Source organism: Anopheles ziemanni, chromosome 3 (assembly GCF_943734765.1).
Source record: "Anopheles ziemanni chromosome 3, idAnoZiCoDA_A2_x.2, whole genome shotgun sequence".
NCBI classification, from domain to species: Eukaryota; Metazoa; Arthropoda; class Insecta; order Diptera; family Culicidae; genus Anopheles; species Anopheles ziemanni.
The window spans coordinates 55863655-55885193 of record NC_080706.1 but is presented as its reverse complement, the minus strand read 5'-3'; the positions used below and the strand labels follow the sequence as shown (position 1 = coordinate 55885193).

Below are 21539 nucleotides of genomic sequence, written 5' to 3'. Positions count from 1 at the left end.
TTCTCTTACATTATATGTTGCTCTTTTCTGCTGCTGCTCCGCTTTTTTATGCAACCGAAGGAGAAGCTCTAGGTTTAGCCCAGTTGCCTTTTGGCCGGGCTGGGAGGATGCTGGTTGTTTCACATAAAATATTTATGCCTAATTGAGTGAGCGCGTATGTGCGTTTGTGGGCAAGGTTGGTGTGCTTCCGATTTGAATGTCGTATATGGCCGTTCAGGATATTCTTTCTTTTTTGCACCAGGCGGAGAAAAGTTTTCTTTATGAATGATATTAAACGCTGTACAAGTCTTCTCTTTTTCCTACTTCTCCACATTATTCATTACTGTTTGTGATTTAACAATGTACAGTGGTTCACCTCTTTTCCATGTGTTTTCTTCACATTTTAAGTAACACTGTTTTCTTTTTCTCTCTCTTTTTACCGTTTCATGCGCGCTGCTGCAATGCTAATAGGACGTTAAGTGATGGCTGATAAAGATAAATGTATCTTCATAAATGCAATAATAGTACTCATGTCTGCTCACTTCTGCGGTAGGTATTCGACGGTGTGGTATTTGCAGGGTACATCACCAACACACCGGCCCCGGAGAGTGTTGCGGTAGCGCGGACAACAACGACACGGAATGGATGGCAGAAAGCTTTTAGGGATTTCACCCTCAGGCAATGGCGTATAAAACCGATGGAAAATTATGGCGGAAGTCGTTTGTCAGGAACGCTCCGATTGTGGAACCAATTTGGAACTGCAAAGAAAGTGATGCATCATTTTGTCCCGCATATTTCGCGCCCTTTGGCTTTTAAATCCAACGCTACTCTCGGGCCAAAAAAGTGACCGTGATTCTGGTACAGGCAATACCACCACGTTTCACTGGTTTATCTGAGTACCACTTTCACTCGCAATGCAACCGTGAAGTTATGATGGTTTTAAACATGTTTACGTGCTTTTACTGTAGCGCCCGCTATCCAAAACCAGTTATCATGGTTGGACGAGGAACATTTCGTTTTACGAGGTGATTGGTGATTGAGCTGTTTCGCCGACATATGATTGCGAACGAGCACGACCGAAAGCAACAGATAGGCGCTTTATCGTTGGTTTATTTTTTTACTACCCCGAAATTGTGATAAACAGGCAGCATTTGTTATTGTTTAAAAATTGTCGTATTTTTTAGTACGGAAAGAACCTTTTTTTACGGCTGTCAAATAACAGAAGTAAAGATAGGTTTGATGTGCAATTTTTCATTGGGTTGTAAAAAGTATAGACATTGAACGGGAATTTGATTTCTGGCTAGTGTGGAGGTTTTGTTCGATGCCTGTATGGATATACAAATAAAGTTCCTGAATATTGCTGTTTTACCATGTTCTAGCACTTAAAGGGCTACGATAAGGTAAAGCAATAAAAAAAGCCTTCCGGAATGCAAGAATTTGACGCAACAAAATTCTCATTAAATTAATGATGCAATATTGTAATGCTTGAAAAATAGTGGACAACACCACATAGGTACACTGTCTTTTCCCGCCTCCACAATGCAACTGTTACATAACTGTTTACCTGGGTTCCCATAAAAAAATAAACAGCATATGAAAAAAAAACCATGTGAGTTTCAAAATTTTTCCACAATGATATAAAAGCTCACGGTCCTTTTTTTATGCTAACAAATTACACATTCGGTATAAATTTACTGTCATTGCTAGCGATTTTTAAAGTGAGGATCAACAGACAAATCACCATCAGATTTTCAAACGAAAACAACATTTTGAACAAGCGCTTTGCGATATTTTTAGCGATCATCTGACGAATGAAAATCCGTCGTAAACAGAACTGTAAAGTGAACAAGTGCTTCATATGGAAAAGTTGTCCGGAAACAAGTTGAAAATTAACGTTAAATAGCTGAAACGGCGGTTGTCCTTTGTGCTAGTGCCTTTTTGAAAAATCAAGGAAAATTCATAATAAAGCAACAAGCTCACCAAATTCCTTGTTACTTTTTGAAAACCACACAGTTCGTCTTGGGACGTGCGCAATGAGACAGTAAATGCGAGCAAGCCTTTGCGAGACATCAAATTAACTCTCTATTTATTTTAGCGGAAACCAATCGCCAGAACCCCTGCCGGGAACGGTGTGTACGTGCCAAGGAACGGCACCATACCTGTGCTCACATTTGCATACAGATACGGTCGCGGCATCATGCGATCCCACCGGTCGGAGCTGTGCACCGTTGCCGGGGAAAGTTTCGAAGAACATTCCCAAAAACCAGCGTCACCAACACTCCCTTTGGGGTTGGCGGAGCTCGTCCAAGCTCCGTTGCCGGGGAAAACGGTTTCGTGTCGGAGGTACAGGTCGTATGCGAGTGTGCCAAACAAATGCAAATCCTGCTTAATACGCATCATTAAGTAAATCGAATAAACGGACTGCTGGCGAAGGCTTTCTCACGAGGTGCCGGAAGGAAGGGGGCCGTTAGTGGGACACCGTGTTCGTTACGGTGGACTTGCATCGGGCCTGTTTTTCCACTGAAGACGACCGACCAGGCAGGTATCGTCGTGTTGATGCTGCGAGACGCTTTCACGGCTAAAGCGAATCCAATTTCAAGCTGTTTCCCGCCTCATTCACTTTAACACGATGCCGGATCCGTTTGGCCGTGGAGGGGACGTTTGCGTTTCGCTCGACGCTCGTTATACCACGCCCTGGTGTGGGTATGGCCGTGAACCTTTTTCCCGGACCCCTTCCGATTGGAGTTTGGGCTCGAATGTTTCGCCCCAATTGGAGAGGTGATGATTGTGTTCGCTCACTTCTGGGAAGAAAGGGTTGTTGTCCATTGTACTCGTGTGTATTGGTGGGCGATTTGGACGACGGGTTTTTGCATCTCATCGGGTCGGAATCGATATATCGGCCTTCGTTTGGGCAATCTTAGCTTTATGCGGCGGTTTTCGGGATCTTGGATTTCCTTGCAGCTCGTTCTTTACACGCGACGCCAGCCAATCAATGCAGGGTCGGCGGGGAACGGAAGTTTCGGTCACGGGAAAATTTGCATAGTTTCGTGCTTTAGTCAACCCCCCAAACCCCTCGCGACTCCCCTTTTGCAGCCTCCGCTCCATTCGTCAGAGCGTTGGATGCTGATTTATGCGTTTTCTTCAACGGAATGTATTTGTTCGGCAGCGGTGGGCCAAGGGAATGGGGAGAATGGTTGAAAACGGTCCAGGGGGTTGGGCCGACGTCGGGGTTTGAAGGGCAAATTGGAGTCCCCGAGCGATGGGTAAATGATGCATCCGAGAACGCCGGCTGGTCGCCTCCGATGCTATTCTTTGGGCATGGATATGGTCCGTGTGTGTGTGAGTGCGGAGTGTGTGACCCGCCGGATGCTACTATTACTTTGTGCCAACTTCACGGTCCCGGGGGATGATTCCAGTTTTATGGCGGAGACGCTGGTAGCATTCCTTTGCATGTGGGGCAAACTGGGTTTCGCCAAAGTTGCCAAATTTATCACCATCCGAAATGTGCAATTTTACCATCCCCGGGGGGAGTGTAGTGGGAGGGAACGGATTTCCCGTCTTCAGCAAAACGCTCTCAAACACATACTGCTTCGAGGGCCTGCAGGTTTGGCTCCGCTTCGCTCTGTGTCTCTCGTGTTCCCCTCCTCGGGCGATGCAGGATGGATAATGGGTAACCAAGCGGAACAAAGTGCACCACCAGGGTAGGTTTGGGTGGGGAGGGGGGGGGGGATTGTGTTGGTGGTGGGATAAACGAGTCTATTAATCTTCCGGTTTAATTAGTTTCCCTCCAGGTAACGGGAACGGTTGAACGCTGACGGAAATGCCTTTTCTATTGCTGCCCGTTCACGCAATGAGACTGACCGACGGGAGAAGGAAATGGTCGATTGCAGGGAAGGTAGCCCAGAAGATACCCACCGTAATGAACGGAACGAAAAGAACAAAACTGCGAAAAACTCCATTACCTCGCTGTGGGGAGGGAACAGACGGCCAAATCAACGATAATGAAAGTGCCAGCCAAATGCTCTTTGATTTCTTCTGCCCTGTACATTTACGAATTACTCTTTGTTCAATGGGTGCTCGCTGTGTTTGTGGCTCGTCAGGCACCCGGTTCGGTTTTATTTATTTAGTTTTTCCTTGTGGCCCATCCTTGCCAACGTAAGGATGCGAAACTTTTCTTGCCCGAAACGAAACGTCATAAATATCCGTCGTCTGTTTCTTTTCGGGCTTTGGGTTTATTTTTTGCCCCATGTAATCCCGATCGTGTACTGATATCAACAATCTTGTGCTCCGCTTGGACTTTGCTTTGCTTGTTCATACATATTTCCCTACCGCTAACCTCCTTCTCGGGTCCTCTTTGTGAGGTGGGAGTCATGCTGTACTCCCAGTGTGTGTATTTGTCACGTGACAGAAAAGACCAACTTTTCTGAAGTGATTTATTCGAAGCTGTATACTTTTTTTGGTGAACACCGCTCGGTTAGAATAGTAAATGCTGTTTGAATTTCATTCTATCTGTAATACTTCTAGTAACATAATGTCCTATGGTGTGAAAAAAACCAAAATATGAGCAAAATATATACGAACGTACCAAAGAAAGCGTTTTTATCAAAAATAGTCTAAAACGCAATTGAAGAACATAAGAATAAATCTTCAAACGACTTGAAAATGAGCGTATTTTGTACGTTACGCAGAACATACATTGCACGAATAAAAAATGACGTTTCAGAACTTTATTGCATTTGCAACGCAATCGCATACAACCATTTTTCCACAGTTGAAAATGATCCAAATTCAAATAAATCAATGTACAGCTAGTAAGATCAGGATAATAAGGACGGTCAAACCAAACAAAGCCAAGCTAAACCAAGTATGTTGTGTAATTTGGTGTATTTAACGTAAGTATTTGTGATTTGTTTTTGTCGTAAAGTCAAGATTTATGAACAAACTAATCGAAACTATCGTAAAATAATCCAAGATCAGAAACTTATTTGCAAGTTGTGCGTAATCGTATTATGTACAATCGGTTTGATTTGATCTGTTAAAATACTTCAACAAATTGTGTCACATTTGACTTATGTGGTGTTAATATAAGCCATATTAAATTAATTTAAATGCAGCAGTAAACCATCCGATCTTAAATCACCTAATTGTGTTTAGTTTCGAAAGCATTGATGATTTATCTTAGTTGTACAAATATTTTATATTTGGGTAAGAGTTAATAGAGAACCAACATTACTGTACGGCGTGGTATAGAGCACATAAATTACATGTCTTTCTCTTCTTTCTCTGCTTTTTGTTTCGAGTTTTTCGTTTCTTTTCGATTCTATTGTGATAACTGGTCGTACGCATTGATTCCTCCGTATGCTGTCGGGGTGTAGGCGCCTTTTTGAAGATCTTTTTCAACAACCTTAAGCTGAGATACGGGCTGAGAAAATTGTATATTTCATTTTCCATCTGGCTTCGCTGGCACGCTTGGGAGAGGAAAACCCTGAAAATCTGTGCGTAAAAGACTCGGAAGGGTGACCCTATGCCAGGTTAGCGTACGGAATTCACTCTAACGCTCCTGCTGTGAGCAGGAAAAGAACACAATATGTGGGAACTTTTTTCATTTATGAAAAAGTCTCAATCCTACCAGTATGTCACTCTAACTCTTGAGTACTCCCGGTTGGTGGTGAAGCCAACGTAAGGAAAGGGCCTCTTTTTTTTTGGTTCCATTTTTTGTTCTCGATGCCAACAAGGCCCCTGCTCGCTAGGTCTAATGTATTAACATTGTAATCTGGACCCATTTATCTTGACATTTCGGATGACTTCGGTGACGCCTATCGTTCAAGTCCGTACGAAGATGAACGGAAGAAACGTTTGGTTCGAAGGAGTTTTAGTTCCCTCGACCACTAACACATGCCAGTAAGTAGGTATTTGATCCTGTGGCCATGTGTAATATGTGTTGCGACGAGTGGTTTTGCTCCCTGCTTGCTTCACAACGTTTTAGCGGCACAGACAAGTGATAAAGTAATGACAAGTTTTTTCCTTACCAGTTCAGTTCAACTTCTTCCTCCGTACTCGCAATGCTGCACTGATCCCCAAAGGCCAAACAATGGACTGTCGCCGCTCGAACGAGCTGGAATCCGTTGGCGAAAAGTTTCGATAAATCATTTCTGTTACGTATACCTTTTTCTTGTGGGCAAGCTTTTCCTAGTAGTGTAGACGATCGAGACCAACGTCTGCTTGCTAGAGCCAATGAACCTATGTTAAAGTTTAGATGTTTTTTTTTACTGTCACTTTATTCTATGTTGAGCTCAGCTGGTCAGGAACCGATGTTAAGTGAAAAATACGATACATTTATCATTTTTTACCAACCTTCAGGCCATTGGAAGGCGCCATTCGATGTGCGGAGACGCTTTGGATGCGTGAGAAAAGTTTTTTTTTATTTCAGAAAAAGCAAGCAACAACACAGATATTTAGGTTTGCCACATATAGTTCATCGGTAAATGCATGGGTTTCCGGTGGGTGACGGAAATAATTCGACCGGTTGACAAGGCACGTTTCCGAATCGAACGCTACAGGACTCTTCGAAGCTTATGTTGCAGATCCATTCAGAATATAATAAACACACAATCGAGAGATAACCATGGGGGAAAAAGAACTGATTTATCTCTCGATAAACTGGATGCTGCGTGTGGATGTAACGTTCAGAATAGTATTTGAAACAAAATTAATGAAGAAATGGCCTTAAGATAATCCGAGCAGAGCTGTTAAAATTTATATATTGAGGGTGTTATTATTATTACTTGATTGCTATAGCTTTATTATTTTAAATGGGAAAACTTCCATTTATCTTGAATCATGTGAGGAACTCTTTTACATATAGAATCTACACTCCCTTAAAGATATAATTATATTTAATTACATAGCTGACATCTTCAATTAGTTGAAAGAGGGAGGGAGGTATGTTTTATCTTCAGACAAAATTGTGGTTTGACACATTGACACATTGGGATGAGTATTTTTCAACCGAAAATTTTTAATCAAATGGTCTCCCATCTATTGATTTTAGAGTTTTTTTTGTAAAGACTTAACTTATGTAGGTGAGACGAGTGTTGCCACATAGTAAATACCCAAACCCCAATACCCTGCCTCTGGACAATTGAAAGCTATAGTTTCCAAAATTGCTGCTTAATTCGACAATCATCCGAAAGCTCAGCAAATTCTTTGCTAAAAGGATTGTGGGATACCCGTATTCTAAAACCATCGAAATGGCAAAACAAACATGGTACAGTGGATATAAATACGTAAAAATATTTTTCGTACAATGTCTGACGGGTAATAATAAAATTTGGTGAAGTTATCGTAACTATAACGCTTCAAAATTATTAAATGTATAAAAATACTCAAAGGTATAACAACTACTGGAAAATGAAAAATGGGAAAATACTAGTCAGAATTTTCCCATCACGTGCCAAAAGAGAGACTCTAGTTTACGATTTGTTAAACTCTTAGATAAAAGTTATTTTTCTGAACAAATGTATTTATATTTTTATAAAAATTATTTAATGGTGTAGAACATTACTCGCATTGGCAGTGAACAAAGTTTTTCTACATTTCAATTTGTTGTTCTTCTGGGGTGAGTAATGATTTAATTGTATTACGATTATTGTCGAACTAATTGTAGAGTCTCACATAATCCTGCGAAGTAAGATTTACTGAAGAACGAAGGGTGCAAAAGCAGGATAAGGCCATTACTGTTTTCATCTTCATCCTCAACGTCATTCTTTGTGCGCCACCAGGCGTCCCCATCAACAAGCGGCTGGGCGCCTCCATTACGATGACAATCTGCATTATTCTTTGCGCGAAGGTTGATATGCTTGAAAACTCGCTCCACCGGGAAAAGGAGAATAAACAAAAATTAAGTTTCAAAATTATAAAATCATTTCGGTGTATGAAGACATCGCCAATTAATCAACACAACACTGTGTATACATTGACAAGCTTTCGGATCTCCGTAGGTCCACCGACCGGCCGCTCAGGAAGGTTAGGGGCAAGATTAAAATATTTCTCCCGTTTTGCGAATGGGAGTGGGCTGTTTTGTGGATCAGAATTTGGTAGATAGGCTTTTTTTGTTTGTTGGTTTGTACTTTCACTTTTTCAACATGGTACAGCCCTCCGGCATTTTCCCTTGCGCTACCACGCGAGATACAAAGTGAAATAATGTGAAAACCATTCACGCTTTCGCTTGTGCCAGATGCGTGAAAAGTGGAGGACGCAGTAATGGTCACGCGATGGTATCTTTCGTCCCTGTCGGTTTTGTGACCGGTGGGTCGCCATTTATTGTACCCGGGCGTCTTTTCAGCTAACGCCGGTAACGCCATCATCTCCGGCAGTGTATATTTATCTTTTCGATTTTAACTTTTCTTCTAGAGCGCCAGGTTGGGGAAGGAGAGAGGGACGGTTGGGGCAGTGACAAACAATGACAAGGCAGCCGCACCAAAACAGCTCGTTAGGGATCAGGGTTCGCGGCCACGGTTGAGCGATTTCGGTTCTCGCGGTGACGAATTTCGACATGACTTTTGAATAAATAAATTTTCTCGCGAAACAGCAATAGAAAAGTAATCACTACGTCGAAAATGGTGATTATAATGATGAAGTAGGGCTGGTCGGAGGGAGGGTAGAGGCTTGAAAAGTGAAGCAGATGGTGGGACGGGTGGTTGGTTGGCTGTTTTTGAGTCGTTGAGTGAGAAATTCCACCGGTAGCGTTCGATTGGCGTGGTACGGGAAAAAGTTCATCACTTTGATTTCTATTCCCACAGCGTCAAAAGAAGGAATTCGATGTTTAGCCTGCGCGATTCAACCGCGAGGTATCCGGTTCCGAAAGATGGTCTGATATTGGATCAGCTTTATTACTTTCTGGCATCTCGTGTCGTCGGGTTGGAGCTGGATCGTCCGCCGATGACGTCGTCCTTCTATCGGCGGTGAGATGAAGAAGTTTGATTATTTGAGCCGTGCTGGCCGCTGATAGATAGAACTTTTGGAGAAGGAATTGATGGAAAATCGAGACTCAGTCAACCGCACCGGGGACGCGCACTGGCCTGTGTCAACACAATTACCCGATAATGATGACAAAATTCATCAGTTTGGCTCAACCAAAAACTTCCCTTGAAATTGAACGACGACAACTGAGCTTTCGATCGAACTGGAAAATTAGACTCCTTATCGCTCCAGCAGAAGGTTCTCTAGGTCTCCAAGCATTGCAACAGGATGGGTAAAGTCTTCACCCCGAAGGGAACTGTCGGCGATGCTGCTTGACGTTGGTTTTTGTTTCAGCGGATCGTCCGTAAACGCCTTCGGTGGGTGACTTTTCGCTGTGGGGCGTTAAATTACACAAACGTTTCGTCCACAACCCCCTCACACACACACGCACGCGCACACATACACACAGCCCAGGATATAGCGCTATTCCGTACAAGTGCCTTTGAGCTCATCGAGGGTATTTTCCGACTTGTTTGCCTGTCAGGAGCGGTGGAGAGACGTGCGTAGGTGCGTGATTTGGGGTAAATGCGTATCCGAATTCCACGCGCACCCGCTCGGGCAAGCGTTTGGGGCGCGCATAAGGCCAATCGACCGAACGACGACCACAGGGCACTAGAGAATATGATCAATATTTGATATTCCGAAGTCGTTTTCAAATGAATTAGGAGTGGCGTTTGGGATTTATTTGTTGAGCGAAGGGTTTCGGTGCGTGTTCGGAATGGATTCAAGCAGGCTAAATCAGGGCGCTGAAGATATCAGAAGGTTTTCCGCTCACCTGCAGGGGTTTGCAGCAAGTAATGGGGACGCGGGGCCTTTCGTGTTCATCGAAGCTGCAATAATGTTGCGATAATTGAAACGCCCTACGATGATAAACCCCATACTTAAAAGGGGGGTTTGGCGATACCACTAAACAAAGGCCTTGTTTTCGAGCTTACATAAATGTGATGATCATGTGATTAATAATTTTATGATTCTATGAAAAGTCACTTCACACTTCACGATGTTGATTATATTAATTTATTTTGAATTGGTTTTGCTCATTTACCTATGGCCACAACACACTAGAAACCAATCACTTTTCAAAAAATAGCGAGAAGGTTTTAAACACAATAGCTTTGGTTTAATAGAAGAAGTGCATACTTTTTTAGTTATTGGTTTAAATAACATAGTTTGAATGTGAGACTTTATGGTTTATATCCTTTACATAGCGAGAAGGTGTTAAACACAATAGTTTTGGTTTTTATAAGATGTCATAAGCTGGGCATACTTCTTTAGTTCTTGGTTTAAGTAACATGCTTTAAATGTAAAAAATTATACTTTTCTTTGATAGCAATTAATTTTTAACACGTGTGACAATTACTTTTTAATTATTAAACTCGTAAAAGTATTTATAATAAACATTTTATTCCGCGATTTTTTCAAAATTCATCACTTTTGTTTCTTTCTGTCTTATTATTCATCTTTATTTTTAAGTACTATTAAATTAAAGTTAGTGGCAGCAACCGCCACAGTATGAACCCCCTTGATGATTAATGATATATTGGTATTAGGTTATAATAATATTTTGTAAAACAATATGTATATGGATGGCTTGGATTTTTACAAACTCTGTCTCATCAATCAACATCTTAAGATACAATACAATCAATTTGACGATGTCTATGAATCATACAACTATTTTATTACTTTTCGTTGTAATGTCGTCACCTCAGTGATATTATAATAAAAGTGATACCTACTTCACACCACGATCAAATCTTAGCCTCGTAACATAAAGTAGTTACTATCGGTTGAGTCAATCGCATTCTACCAGATAACCACCGTGAATCAATTCACCCGTGACGGGAATGGGGAATGGTAACGAAAGCCCTAAATGGAGAGTGTGGTGAAAAGATGGCGATGAATCAGTCCTCCTTCGGAAACTCTCCCGAGGTTCAAGACGTTTCCAAGCACCCGACGCGAGACGGTGTGATGATCGAACCAATCCTCCTTCCCCCGGGGATGGCAAAGGAAATCAAAGCGAACTTTTACTCCAAATAAAGAAATCAGATCTCGCAGAAGAAATGCGCTTCATCCGAAAAGCGATCCGAAATCCGATAAACTTCTTGTCAATAGGCTTTCCTTTTTTTTCGGCTGAAAAAAGCTGCCCTCCGCTCTTTTCACTCCCACCTCCGAGTTCAGGGATCAAAATGCGATGCTGGGATATTTATATCCCAGAAGAGTTTGCCGGCACGCTTTTGCGCTCGTCGGGCCGCCTCCCTCGCCTTCACGTAGCGTCTTGTCACGTGTGGATTTGTGGTCGTATCGTTCGGTTCGGCCGGTCGCAAAGACGTGGGGCTGGTGCGAAGGAGCAGAGCATCGATGGAAGATTGTGCTAGAATTAACGCGCTCCAGCGGCAAACCCCGGGGCCGGGGAGGATAAATTTCAACTCCATTCATCCGTTCATTTTCGTTCGATTTTCACCTTGGGTGGGGGGCTGCCTGTCTATTCCAACGAAGCCAGAGTGTCTTCATCTGTTTTTATTTTCTTGTGTTTTTACTCACAAAGCATCGGTGGCCAGCACGGGCCTGCGGAATCTTTCACTGTCCATCAAACCACCGTGGGTGAGGCGCGGCCAGGAGGCGCAGCTGCACTGCCAGTACGAGATGGAAGGTGCCCCGCTCTACTCCGTCAAATGGTACCGAGGAACGCTGGAATTCTATCGGTACTCGCCGTTCGAGAACCCACCGGCGAAGATATTCCCGTTCACCGGCATTAAAGTCGACGTAAGTATGCACAATCAACTTGAAAATATATCGCTTAATGTTACATAAGGTAATGTTTTGAATATGTCATTTAATTAAAATAATGTTTTTAGTGTACTGAAGTAGAAAGGGTATTTGGAAACGTTTTTAAATATTTGAACTATTGAATTCAAAAACATATTGAGTGGGGATAAAATTGGGACTTAATGCCCTGGTGGAGGGGAAATGCCCTACTAGGGTATATTTTAATAGAGTGTTATTTCCGATGTAAAAATTGAGTACGATTGGTCGCACAATTCTACCATGTTGGTTCAATAAAATTTCTAATCAAATTATTACAATATTCATTGTATTAATAAACTGTACTATAACAGCGTACCAGTCTACGTGTTAAATGAGAATAGCGTAGTACCTGTAAGATGAGCGACAAAATTTGATGATTTTTGGTTTTGTTGTTTCATTTCAAAAGTTCTAGAAATTTAACCATATACCGGAAACGGGAAAGGAAATTAGTGAAAACTAAACTAATGAGTACTTACTTATTACTTTCGTTATGTAGGTAGTTTTTAAAAGTAATTTTAAGTAATATTGAGATTCATGAATGTAATTCAATGTCTATGGTTATCGTTTGTAAAATTAAAAAGCATGGAATAGCTTGTCAATCCAGTTTTCAATGGAGTTTAGTAAGATTCATATTAATAAGATTGAATCGAATTTTAGAATCCTGTAGTTTCATTAAAGAGAGAATAATTGATTCAAGAAACATACAGATTTACGAAGAATGCTAAGGGAAAGCTCAGGTGTGTTTTTTGGTCGCTTAATCAATGCACTTAAAAGAAACTTGCCAAAACCTTATCAATGTTTTGAATTTTGGGTGAAAGATTGAAACGAATGAATGTTGTCAAAAGATTTGATAAAAATAAATCTAGTTTTAGACCGTATGGTACGCATTTTTGCACATTGTTCTTTGGCCAGAAAGGGTCAAATCTTTCTGGCTACGATTCTGGTAAATCACGCTTATAATATAGATTAAAATAGCACGTGCTAATTAAAACGACTTGAGCGTTTTATCGCCATCCTCCAAGACGGTTACACGCGAAATGAAGCAGAAATCAATGTTCGCACATTTTCACACCGTTACGACACGGTTGACAACATTAGAATGTGGCTTGCCAGCGATGATTTCTCATTTCCTCTATCGGATCGACGACGGCGGCGTAAACGCCACCATCATCATCGTTATCGCTTCCGTCATGCTCAGCACTCACTATCGCCCGATCGGATTCGGGTGGATATGATTCATACGGATATGAAAGCAGTGGATACGGCGAGACGGCATTTGGAGGCGTATCGAGGTCACCGAGGATGAGATGAGAGGATGAAAAAGTGGCATAAAATGACTGCCGCGATCGCTCGTCCCACCTCGCACCTCCCACGGTCGGACGCTGGAACATTTTACGAGCTCTCGTTTCAGTGGCAATTAAACGCTGGCAATGGGGCGGCAAAGCTGGGCCCTTACGAGACAGTAAAAATCCTATCCAGAACATGTCGCCTTCCGTGGTTGGCTTTCCCGAGCACCCGAGCGCGTGGTAGCGATTGGGACGAATGGAGCCGTATTTGAGTTGCTCTCACTTCATTCATTGGACGCGTGCTCATGTATATTTGTGTGTGTCTATGCCTTCAATTCTCGTTCCACTGGAAAAGCGCACATGGATGTCCTTTGATGCTTCTTCCTCCATCCGGAAGTCATCCTTTAATGTGGACCATTGAGAAAACGAAACATTGAGCAGAATCAACGCTTCCGGAAGACTGACACACTGATCGGGTGGGGGGAGTTTCAGGGGTCTGCGAGGCTACTGTTTCCGCTGCTGCTGGGAGTGTTTAATAAAAGTGATTTTCTTTTCAGTTCAGATAAGATGAAAAGAAACGCAGAGAAAGCTCCGACTCCGCACGCATCTCGGCACAACGTGACCGGCTTTTGCCTAACCATCACACAAACCGCGACGTGAAAGGCAAGAAAAAAGGAACACCCTATAAAAGGGCACATCCGCACAACCACAGTTACAGCCACCGTTCGAGCCGCTGCCACGGAATCGCATATTGTGCCACTTTGCGCTGGATATTGTGTCAGTGTCGTCTAGAGCTGTGGGCGCACAATATTAACTACCCCGGCTGGGGCCGGCACGTCAGCTTCGCGAGTTTCCAACCGCTCCCAGGGCGGAAGTGTAGCCAGGCAGGACCCGTTGATGTGTGGATTTTATTTGTCTTAGTTCTCCAGAAGCAGCCAGCGCCAAGGAGGGTATTTATCTTCAACAATACCGTTTATTGCGCTCCCGGGACTGGTTTCCGTTGTGAGTGTTTTGTTTCTTTCGCCCAGAATCCTCTCCATTGTTGAAGTGCTTTAGCTCAATCGCTTTCATGTGGGTTATTTGGGGCTTGCACCTCGGATGGGGGGCTTCCTGTGGGGACACTAGAATGAAGAAAAATCATAGAACTTTTAACCACGTATGGTAAGATTGTAAGAGCGCTTTTGAAAGCTTAAATGAGCTTGAGCGCTTACCATTTTTCCGGTAAACAAATCCATAACCTGTGACCTAGATATGTAGTGTATATTCATTGCAATTTGAATATTTTATGATATTTTTCTACGTTTCTAGGTTTGAAGAGTATGGTTAAGTAAACTCTGTTTAATTACGTCCTTGCACAGATTTTCGTTACAGCACATTACTGTGCCTGTTTTCACCAAACAGATCGGAACGAATAATAAAAACGATGGCCATAAATTTGTGCGCTTCTTGTTCTTCCTCGCCAGGCGAATCGCGAACGCGACAGATATTCGATTGGAATTTCTTTTATTACCTGGATTTTGGGTCGATGTTTGCTGCTTGTGGTTTTACCAAGAATGCAGCATAGCAGGACAGGAAAAAATGGGAAAACACCCATGATTCTATAAAGCAAAACCATGCTGCGACAACAATTTTCGGTCTGGTATGTTCAGGATGGATCTGCAGCTCCACTCTGCTATTCGAAGACGTTCATTGTCGTGGTTATGTCTGTTCCCCAAGCATATAGCTTATGTCTGCCTCCGGGTTTGAGTAGCTCACGCCCCACCGAATGCTTTTCCTGGCTCACAACCCGTAAGGTGTGGATGAGGGCGTTGGATTAAGAAGATAAAATGACTTCCCGTGTGTATGACGTTAATTAGTTTATATTTCAAGGAGCCAATGTTTGGTTTCTGCACAAGATGGGGTAGCTGCCGTCCCGTTCCCTGCCTACCCTCCTATAACTCATTGTTAGAATCCACAACGACGGCTCTTTGTCATGGGTTCTTTTCTTGCAAAAATTGACAACGCAGTTTCGTTCTTGCTTGGATTGGCACGTGAGACAATTTATGTCCCATTGGCTGTAAAAAAAGGTCCCTAGCAAAGAAGGGGGATTATCAATGGATGGCTTTAAGCGGCCGATGTCAAGGGTTCGCAGGGAATTTGACTCATTGCAACTCATAGTAGAAAAGGTGTGGGTTGTACCGCAAGAATTCCCTTTCCCTGACTAAGAACAAAATTTTCCTCTCCATCATGCAAGAAACACAAAGAAAAAGAGCTGATTCGAAAAAAGATTAACTATGTTATGCTTACACATCGGTTGAAATTATTTTTTCCGCTGTTGTCAAGAATTGTTAAATAAATCCGTAAACAATATCCTCACATTAGATAGTAATATGTAATAATGTATAAATAAATACCATGTATTTGGTACCATCAACTACCACAGTCAATTTTAAAGTAAAAAAAAGTTGAAGCACTGCAAAGACTTCTGGTTGTCAGGTTGTTGCTTAGTTTGAAAGTAGAACACTAGGATGAATTTCATCAATCTAATACATTTTAACAAGATTTTAGTAAAGGTATTTAGTAAAGTATTTTAGTAAAGGTATTTTTGTAGTATTTTAGTAAAATCTTCCTGTTAAGTGTTTTCTACTGATGAATCAAACCAATGCTTTTTTTCCATTTAGCTCTTTCAAATAAAGTTTCTTACGTCGGGAAAATTTGTTTTTGTTTCAGGGGGAAATTATACATCAAAAACAACATTGTCTGTGATTGTAATAAATTATTATGTTGATTTGCATGGTCAATAAAACTTGTGTAGGATTTGTCTGCTATATCTGTAACTTTGTAATTGTTCACATACGTTTGGATCAACCAAACATGAAGTGCATAATTAAATGCATGCATCGCAGTACTGTTTGCATTTGAATTCTTGATAAAAAAAACACAATAATTTTCGACTTTCTTTACATTTACCAACATCTATTTGTTATAGACTACCCAGTTAGCCTTAGGACTCTTTCATATCGGTAATACATAACAAACCATCACACTTTTTCATCACTTACATAAAATGAATAAGAAGCTAGCTAAACATAGGTTTTAGTTTTACTAATTTAGTATTTTATACAATCAAAACACAATTAAGTTTCTTATTTGAAGTGAACGAACCTAGAAATCTAATTTTTTTAATAAGTTACAAAACAAAACCAAAATCCGAGTGAAACAACATCTGTTACAATGCGAAGAGATAGAAAGTAATAGTTTTACTGTTGTATTGAACTTCTTTTGAAGCCATAATACATTAGTAATTAACTACCTCTCGTGTATCTACAGCATATTTTTATTTAAAGTGGATGCAAACACCTGTAAGGTTTTGTAATTATTCAAATTTATGACACAAAAATTTCCTGCGAGCTATGCTCGCTACAGTTTGATCACAAATTTACGGTTGTATCGCCAATTTGCCTAATTAAATTCGTAGCAACTTTTCCGGCTGTGGTCTTCAGTTCAAGGTAGAACACGCCTCCGCAATTTACTTTTGCTGCAATCACTGCAAGCATGTTGACAATTTGCTCGCTGCTAATGTTAGGGACCTGACACACCATTATCTTCTAAACTTTAATGTCTGTATGTTTCCTACCGGAAGATTCTAATTGTGGCCGATCAACTGCAGAGCGAGAGAATGGAGATGGTCGGGTCCTTGCAACACGATTTGTTTCTTTTCCCATCGTTAACTTTATCCTGCCTGGTCGATGCGGTCGGAGAAAGAGCGACTAAGATGCCCACCCGCTGTCGTAAAGAATTAACCATAACAATTACATTTAATATCTTGCCCTACCGCATCTTCCCATCACCACGTCCGAACCATGGAATCGTCAGTGCGAACAATCCAAAATGGCCTCTGAAGAATGCCCTGTTTCCTCCCCCACGATGGTCGGTTAATGGTTTGACCATTTCCATCTGGTGATGGTGGTGGTGTGATACTAGTGCTACGAGTGGCAAGATTCTGTCTCACACGAACCCGTCCCGATAGTCCCGCGTCGGTGCCAATTGGCTGGCAGTTGACAGTAGTGGTGGGAAAATAAAAACCGGAAGATAATCACGTGACCATTACACCAACCGAGCAAACACTTCTCATTCCAGTGTTTGCCTTTGGCGTTTTGTGTGGTTTTCTCGAATCACCTTGGAGGAGCCGCCCTCTGTTCGTTAAGGTTTGGCACGAGGTCCCGGAGTTGTTCCAGGGCTTCGTAACGTTGCTTATAGCCAACGACTGACTTTAACGGCTACGGTTATTGCGAGCCTGTCGACAGGGAAGAAGCGTACGCTTGATGGTTGTGACAGGTGGCCTAGCGGTAGGTTCCCCAGTACCGAGAAATAATGAGCCACCGGGTTGCAACGGGTGGTCGGGCTGCGAGTCCATTGATCCTACTCCTGTTTAATCTCCTTCCGCGGTCGACTTGGTTTGTAGTCTCACGGTGAGAACACAGGACCACCTAATGAGCTTCTAATTAATCAACCAAACGCGTCCGAGGCGCGATGGCGGGAACCAGCTGTGGGCCTGCCAGGACTTGATTTCGTTCGTCCGCGCCGGATGCGGAACCGGTGAAGTAGTATTGTTGTTGGTAGTATTCCGCAAAGCAATTAGTTCCGCCCGGTCAAGCACATTACACGGGATTCGACCATGCAGCTGCTGGACGGTTCGTCATTGTCGGTTCTCCGGCGATCAAGGCGATACGCGCCTCTCCGTTACTTCCTTTTACCGGACCGGGCAAAGGAGCATCCTTCTGCCCCGAGCTGGTGTAGGAATTTCTATCCAGCAATGCTGATAATACAACAGTGGTATGAATCAATTTGCATACCTAATCAAGAAATGAGCTTTGCCGGACATCAACAGTACTCCGCTATCTTACGCCTCACGGTTGGGTTGTTTCGCTGCGGATCCTCCGGCTCAAAAGGTGACAGATGTTCCCGGCACGTACATGTCTAACATAGTGCAACGGTGAGCTATGGCCTCCACAAATGATGCTAGCACGTCGCTATGATGTCGCCAACCTATAAAGCTGGCTGTATTAATCTCTACCAAACGTCATACTCGCTGGTGACGATGCGTTTATGTCGACTTTGTTCTTGGCGGGTTCATTACCGGCGCTGGATTCACTCTGATGGGAAGGAAGTCGAATGGGATCTACAAGGTAGCTGGGAGGACTGAGCAGTGACTAAATTTTCGCAATGATTCTCTTTGCTTAGTCGAGCTTTTCTAGCAGCGCCAGGAATGGGACACAAGACTGGACACCGATTGTGTTTGAATGTTCCGCCCATTCCAGCATGTAATCGCCTCGGGAATTAAAGCGACCCGAGACTATGGTGTAAAGTGTCCACCGAATGCTGTCAGCGGCCGATTTAGGTCCACGTTGGACGAAGGGCAGATTTTATGCGCGGTTATTTCATTACACATTTGATCAAAGGCTTGATTTCAATTTTACTTCCATTTGCATAATCGTTCACCCAACCGGCGAAACGGGCACATCGAAGCGCCCATCACGGACTTTCGAGAGCTCGCCTTCCCGTGCGTCAAACCCGACCTGTAAACGGTCGACCGAGTAAGCCCTCCGGGAGAATCCGCCAAGAAAATCATAACGAAGAGCTCATCCCAGGTGCGATGCTGGAATGCACGACTGACCCGCTGACAGGGAACGGATAGATGGATAGCTGCTGAACACAAATCGTTTCTGGAATCGATTTGATTCTCTTTGTCTAGGCTGGCAAGGAATGGCATTCATTCGAGCATTTAGTTCAATTAATTGGAAATTCTTATCTCCGCCCCAAGCGAATCGTCTTTTATTTTTAGATTTCACTCAAAGCGCTATTGATTCTGTCGAGCTTTGTAGTTTAATTTATGATCGTTGCTTAGCCGGCGTCCAGCAGATGATACTGCCCACAGACCGTAATGCTGATCTGATTTGTCCCGGGTAGAGAATTGTGCCTTACGTTTGTTTCACCTTCCGAAGATATTGCGATATAAAATGATTTTAATAGATATAGGAGGTCTTTTGCAATATTTGAACGGGTTTAAAGTTCATTTTCGCCCTGCTTGTTTCATACTAACTATTTCTCCCTGATATCTGGTACAAGTATTTCGAATTAAATGACTCCCAATCAAAAGTAAAATCAAAAGTTGGATGTTGTAAAATTTTAGTTTTGATTTTGCTATCAAAAACTATGCTGAAATTAATTCATCCTTCATTATATTATTGGTTAGCAGATAGACTTTTATTGACGATGTTTCTCAAATGTTTATGCTTTGTTTAAATATATGATGTTTATGCTTTTAGTGATCAATTAATACAGCAATGCTAAAAAATATATGGTTTAAATTGTTTAACAACAATTTGAAAATCAAACACTGCCGAAATGTCATACTAAAGGGGAAACAACCGATGCAATTCCCCTAGAACAGGCAGAGACTTCAGGTATTAGTTCATAAGTGGTTTGTATAGGTACGCTTGTTAAACTTGCTTCTTCAAGTAAAGTTAAAAACGGTATCTAAATCAATAGATAGAATATAGAGCGGAGTTTTCTGAAAAACATTATTCCTATCTCCATCTTTTAAAAAAATCGTGGGTGCTAAGCGAAAAAATACCATAGAGTCCAAGCCAATTACTCCTTGTACTATCGCACGTTTTCCTCTTCGGTCTTGTAGCTACGGATGAGCACTTAATTAAACTACATAACTTCCTTTGAATTCATTAACAAGTGGTGATGCTGCCCTGCGGAACGTCATAAAGCAACCACTGAAATTCGAATTGGGAATTTTTTTTCTTCCCTCGGACCATAAAAAGATCTTTCATTCTTTGCGCACGGAGGGAAAGCAGAAGAAAAAATCGTATCACAGAGACAAATTAGAAAACTTCAACCGAAATCAACTAACGCGAGTTTTCCTTGCCGTTCCTTCCGCTTCTTTTTCTCACGCTGACTTTCCCCATTCTTTCATTGGCTTCTCCGGGTGGAGCCATGACTTTGTAAAACTATTTGATGGCAATTTAATGAAAATATCATCACCTCAGTTGGTCGTTTGTGTTTTCAGTCGGTAGCGTCCCGCGAATCTCCCAGCTGGACAAGAGCAGAAACCCCTCGATGACGGATGTCCATTTACCGGGAAACCGAGCTTTCAAAGACTTTATTACTCTACGCTTCGAAACCAAGTTCAATCCTTTTCGATAGTCTCTTCCAGGAAAGGGCTGGTGGAAGGTAGCCCATTTTTTCTTCTTTCATTCTAGATCACCGGGCTTACGAGTCTGAAGGTTTGGGTCGTTGGGTTTGAACGGAAATCTTAATGATAGTAACCAGGGCAGGACCGCATGAAACAGACATAGGGAATATATTGCAAAGGGTTTCGGGTTTCCTATGGAAGGAGAGCGAGAAAGAAAGCACAATTTTAATTACATGAAATGAAATCATCAACTACAGTGGAACAGTTTTGGTTCAGAATGAACAAAAAAGAAAACATCCGACCGATTCTGCTGGAGGGTAATGGAAAACCGGATGGATTACGGAGGAAAAAGGGTTAAGAAAAAAGTGATCCGACCAGGATCCGTTGCCGACCGAAGCAAACGGAGACGTGGGTGGTGCTTTTTTTCTATATTTGTTTTGAGCTAGGCCGCGGTTGACGACGCCAACGTTTGCTGACGGGCTCGTCTTCGCTTTGTTCGTCGATGGCTTAATTTTAATTAAGATCATTAATTATGATTTTTAATATCAAACTTGGGCGTGTTGACGGACTCGAAAGCGACGAGAATTGGGTACGGAGCGTTTGGTACCGGCGCGAAACCGTCTAGATCGAACTTGAGGGTTACTTGTGAGTTTTGACGTGTCGCTACTAACGGCGTGAACAGGGAAAGTATGGATCGCGATTCGGCCAGAGTGAAACTCACGCCCGGACGGCTACGGTTCGGCGAAAGTCTAGCCGAGTTGTTCGAGTGAAAGTAATTGATCTTAAGGAGTTTCTGGAGTTTCCACGATGGAAGGAACAAGATTGACTGGGCCATGGGAATGACGGGGCATAAATTGGAGACTACGCTTTTGTTAATCAACGTTAGGCATCTTTCGATATAGACAGTAGTCTGGCCACCGACTACTTAGTTGTTTGTACAAGGATTAGAGCCACAACTGAGGGTAAATATATTTGAAAATTATTTATTAGTCCATATTTAGTCCACGAACAACCTTTTGTTTAGAGAGAACAATGTTGAACATAAGAATATTTTAAATTAAAAAAAAAAGAAGTAAAAAACCAAGAACTGCAACAAGAGCTAAGAAAACAGTAAAATATAAAAATTAATAATTATTTCTCATTTTTATTTTTAAGATAAGAGATAAAAGGAAAAGCAGAATATCGAGATCGTTTATTAACCCTTGGAACAATTGGTTTGATTAATATTTCAATCGACCAAAGTTACTTAATGCTGCTAA

At 42.2% G+C, this 21539-nt stretch overlaps 1 protein-coding gene across 1 annotated transcript in view; it reads left to right on the top strand.

Annotated features, from left to right (window-relative positions):
• The first annotated feature begins 461 nt into the window (after positions 1–461).
• Positions 462–21539, top strand: part of LOC131288561 (uncharacterized) — a 111718-nt gene continuing 90640 nt past the window's right edge. Inside the window, exons 1-2 of the mRNA XM_058317705.1 lie at positions 462–528; positions 11549–11766. Of these exons, the coding sequence (XP_058173688.1) occupies positions 462–528; positions 11549–11766 (285 nt within the window). The remainder of the gene's footprint in view (positions 529–11548; positions 11767–21539) is intronic.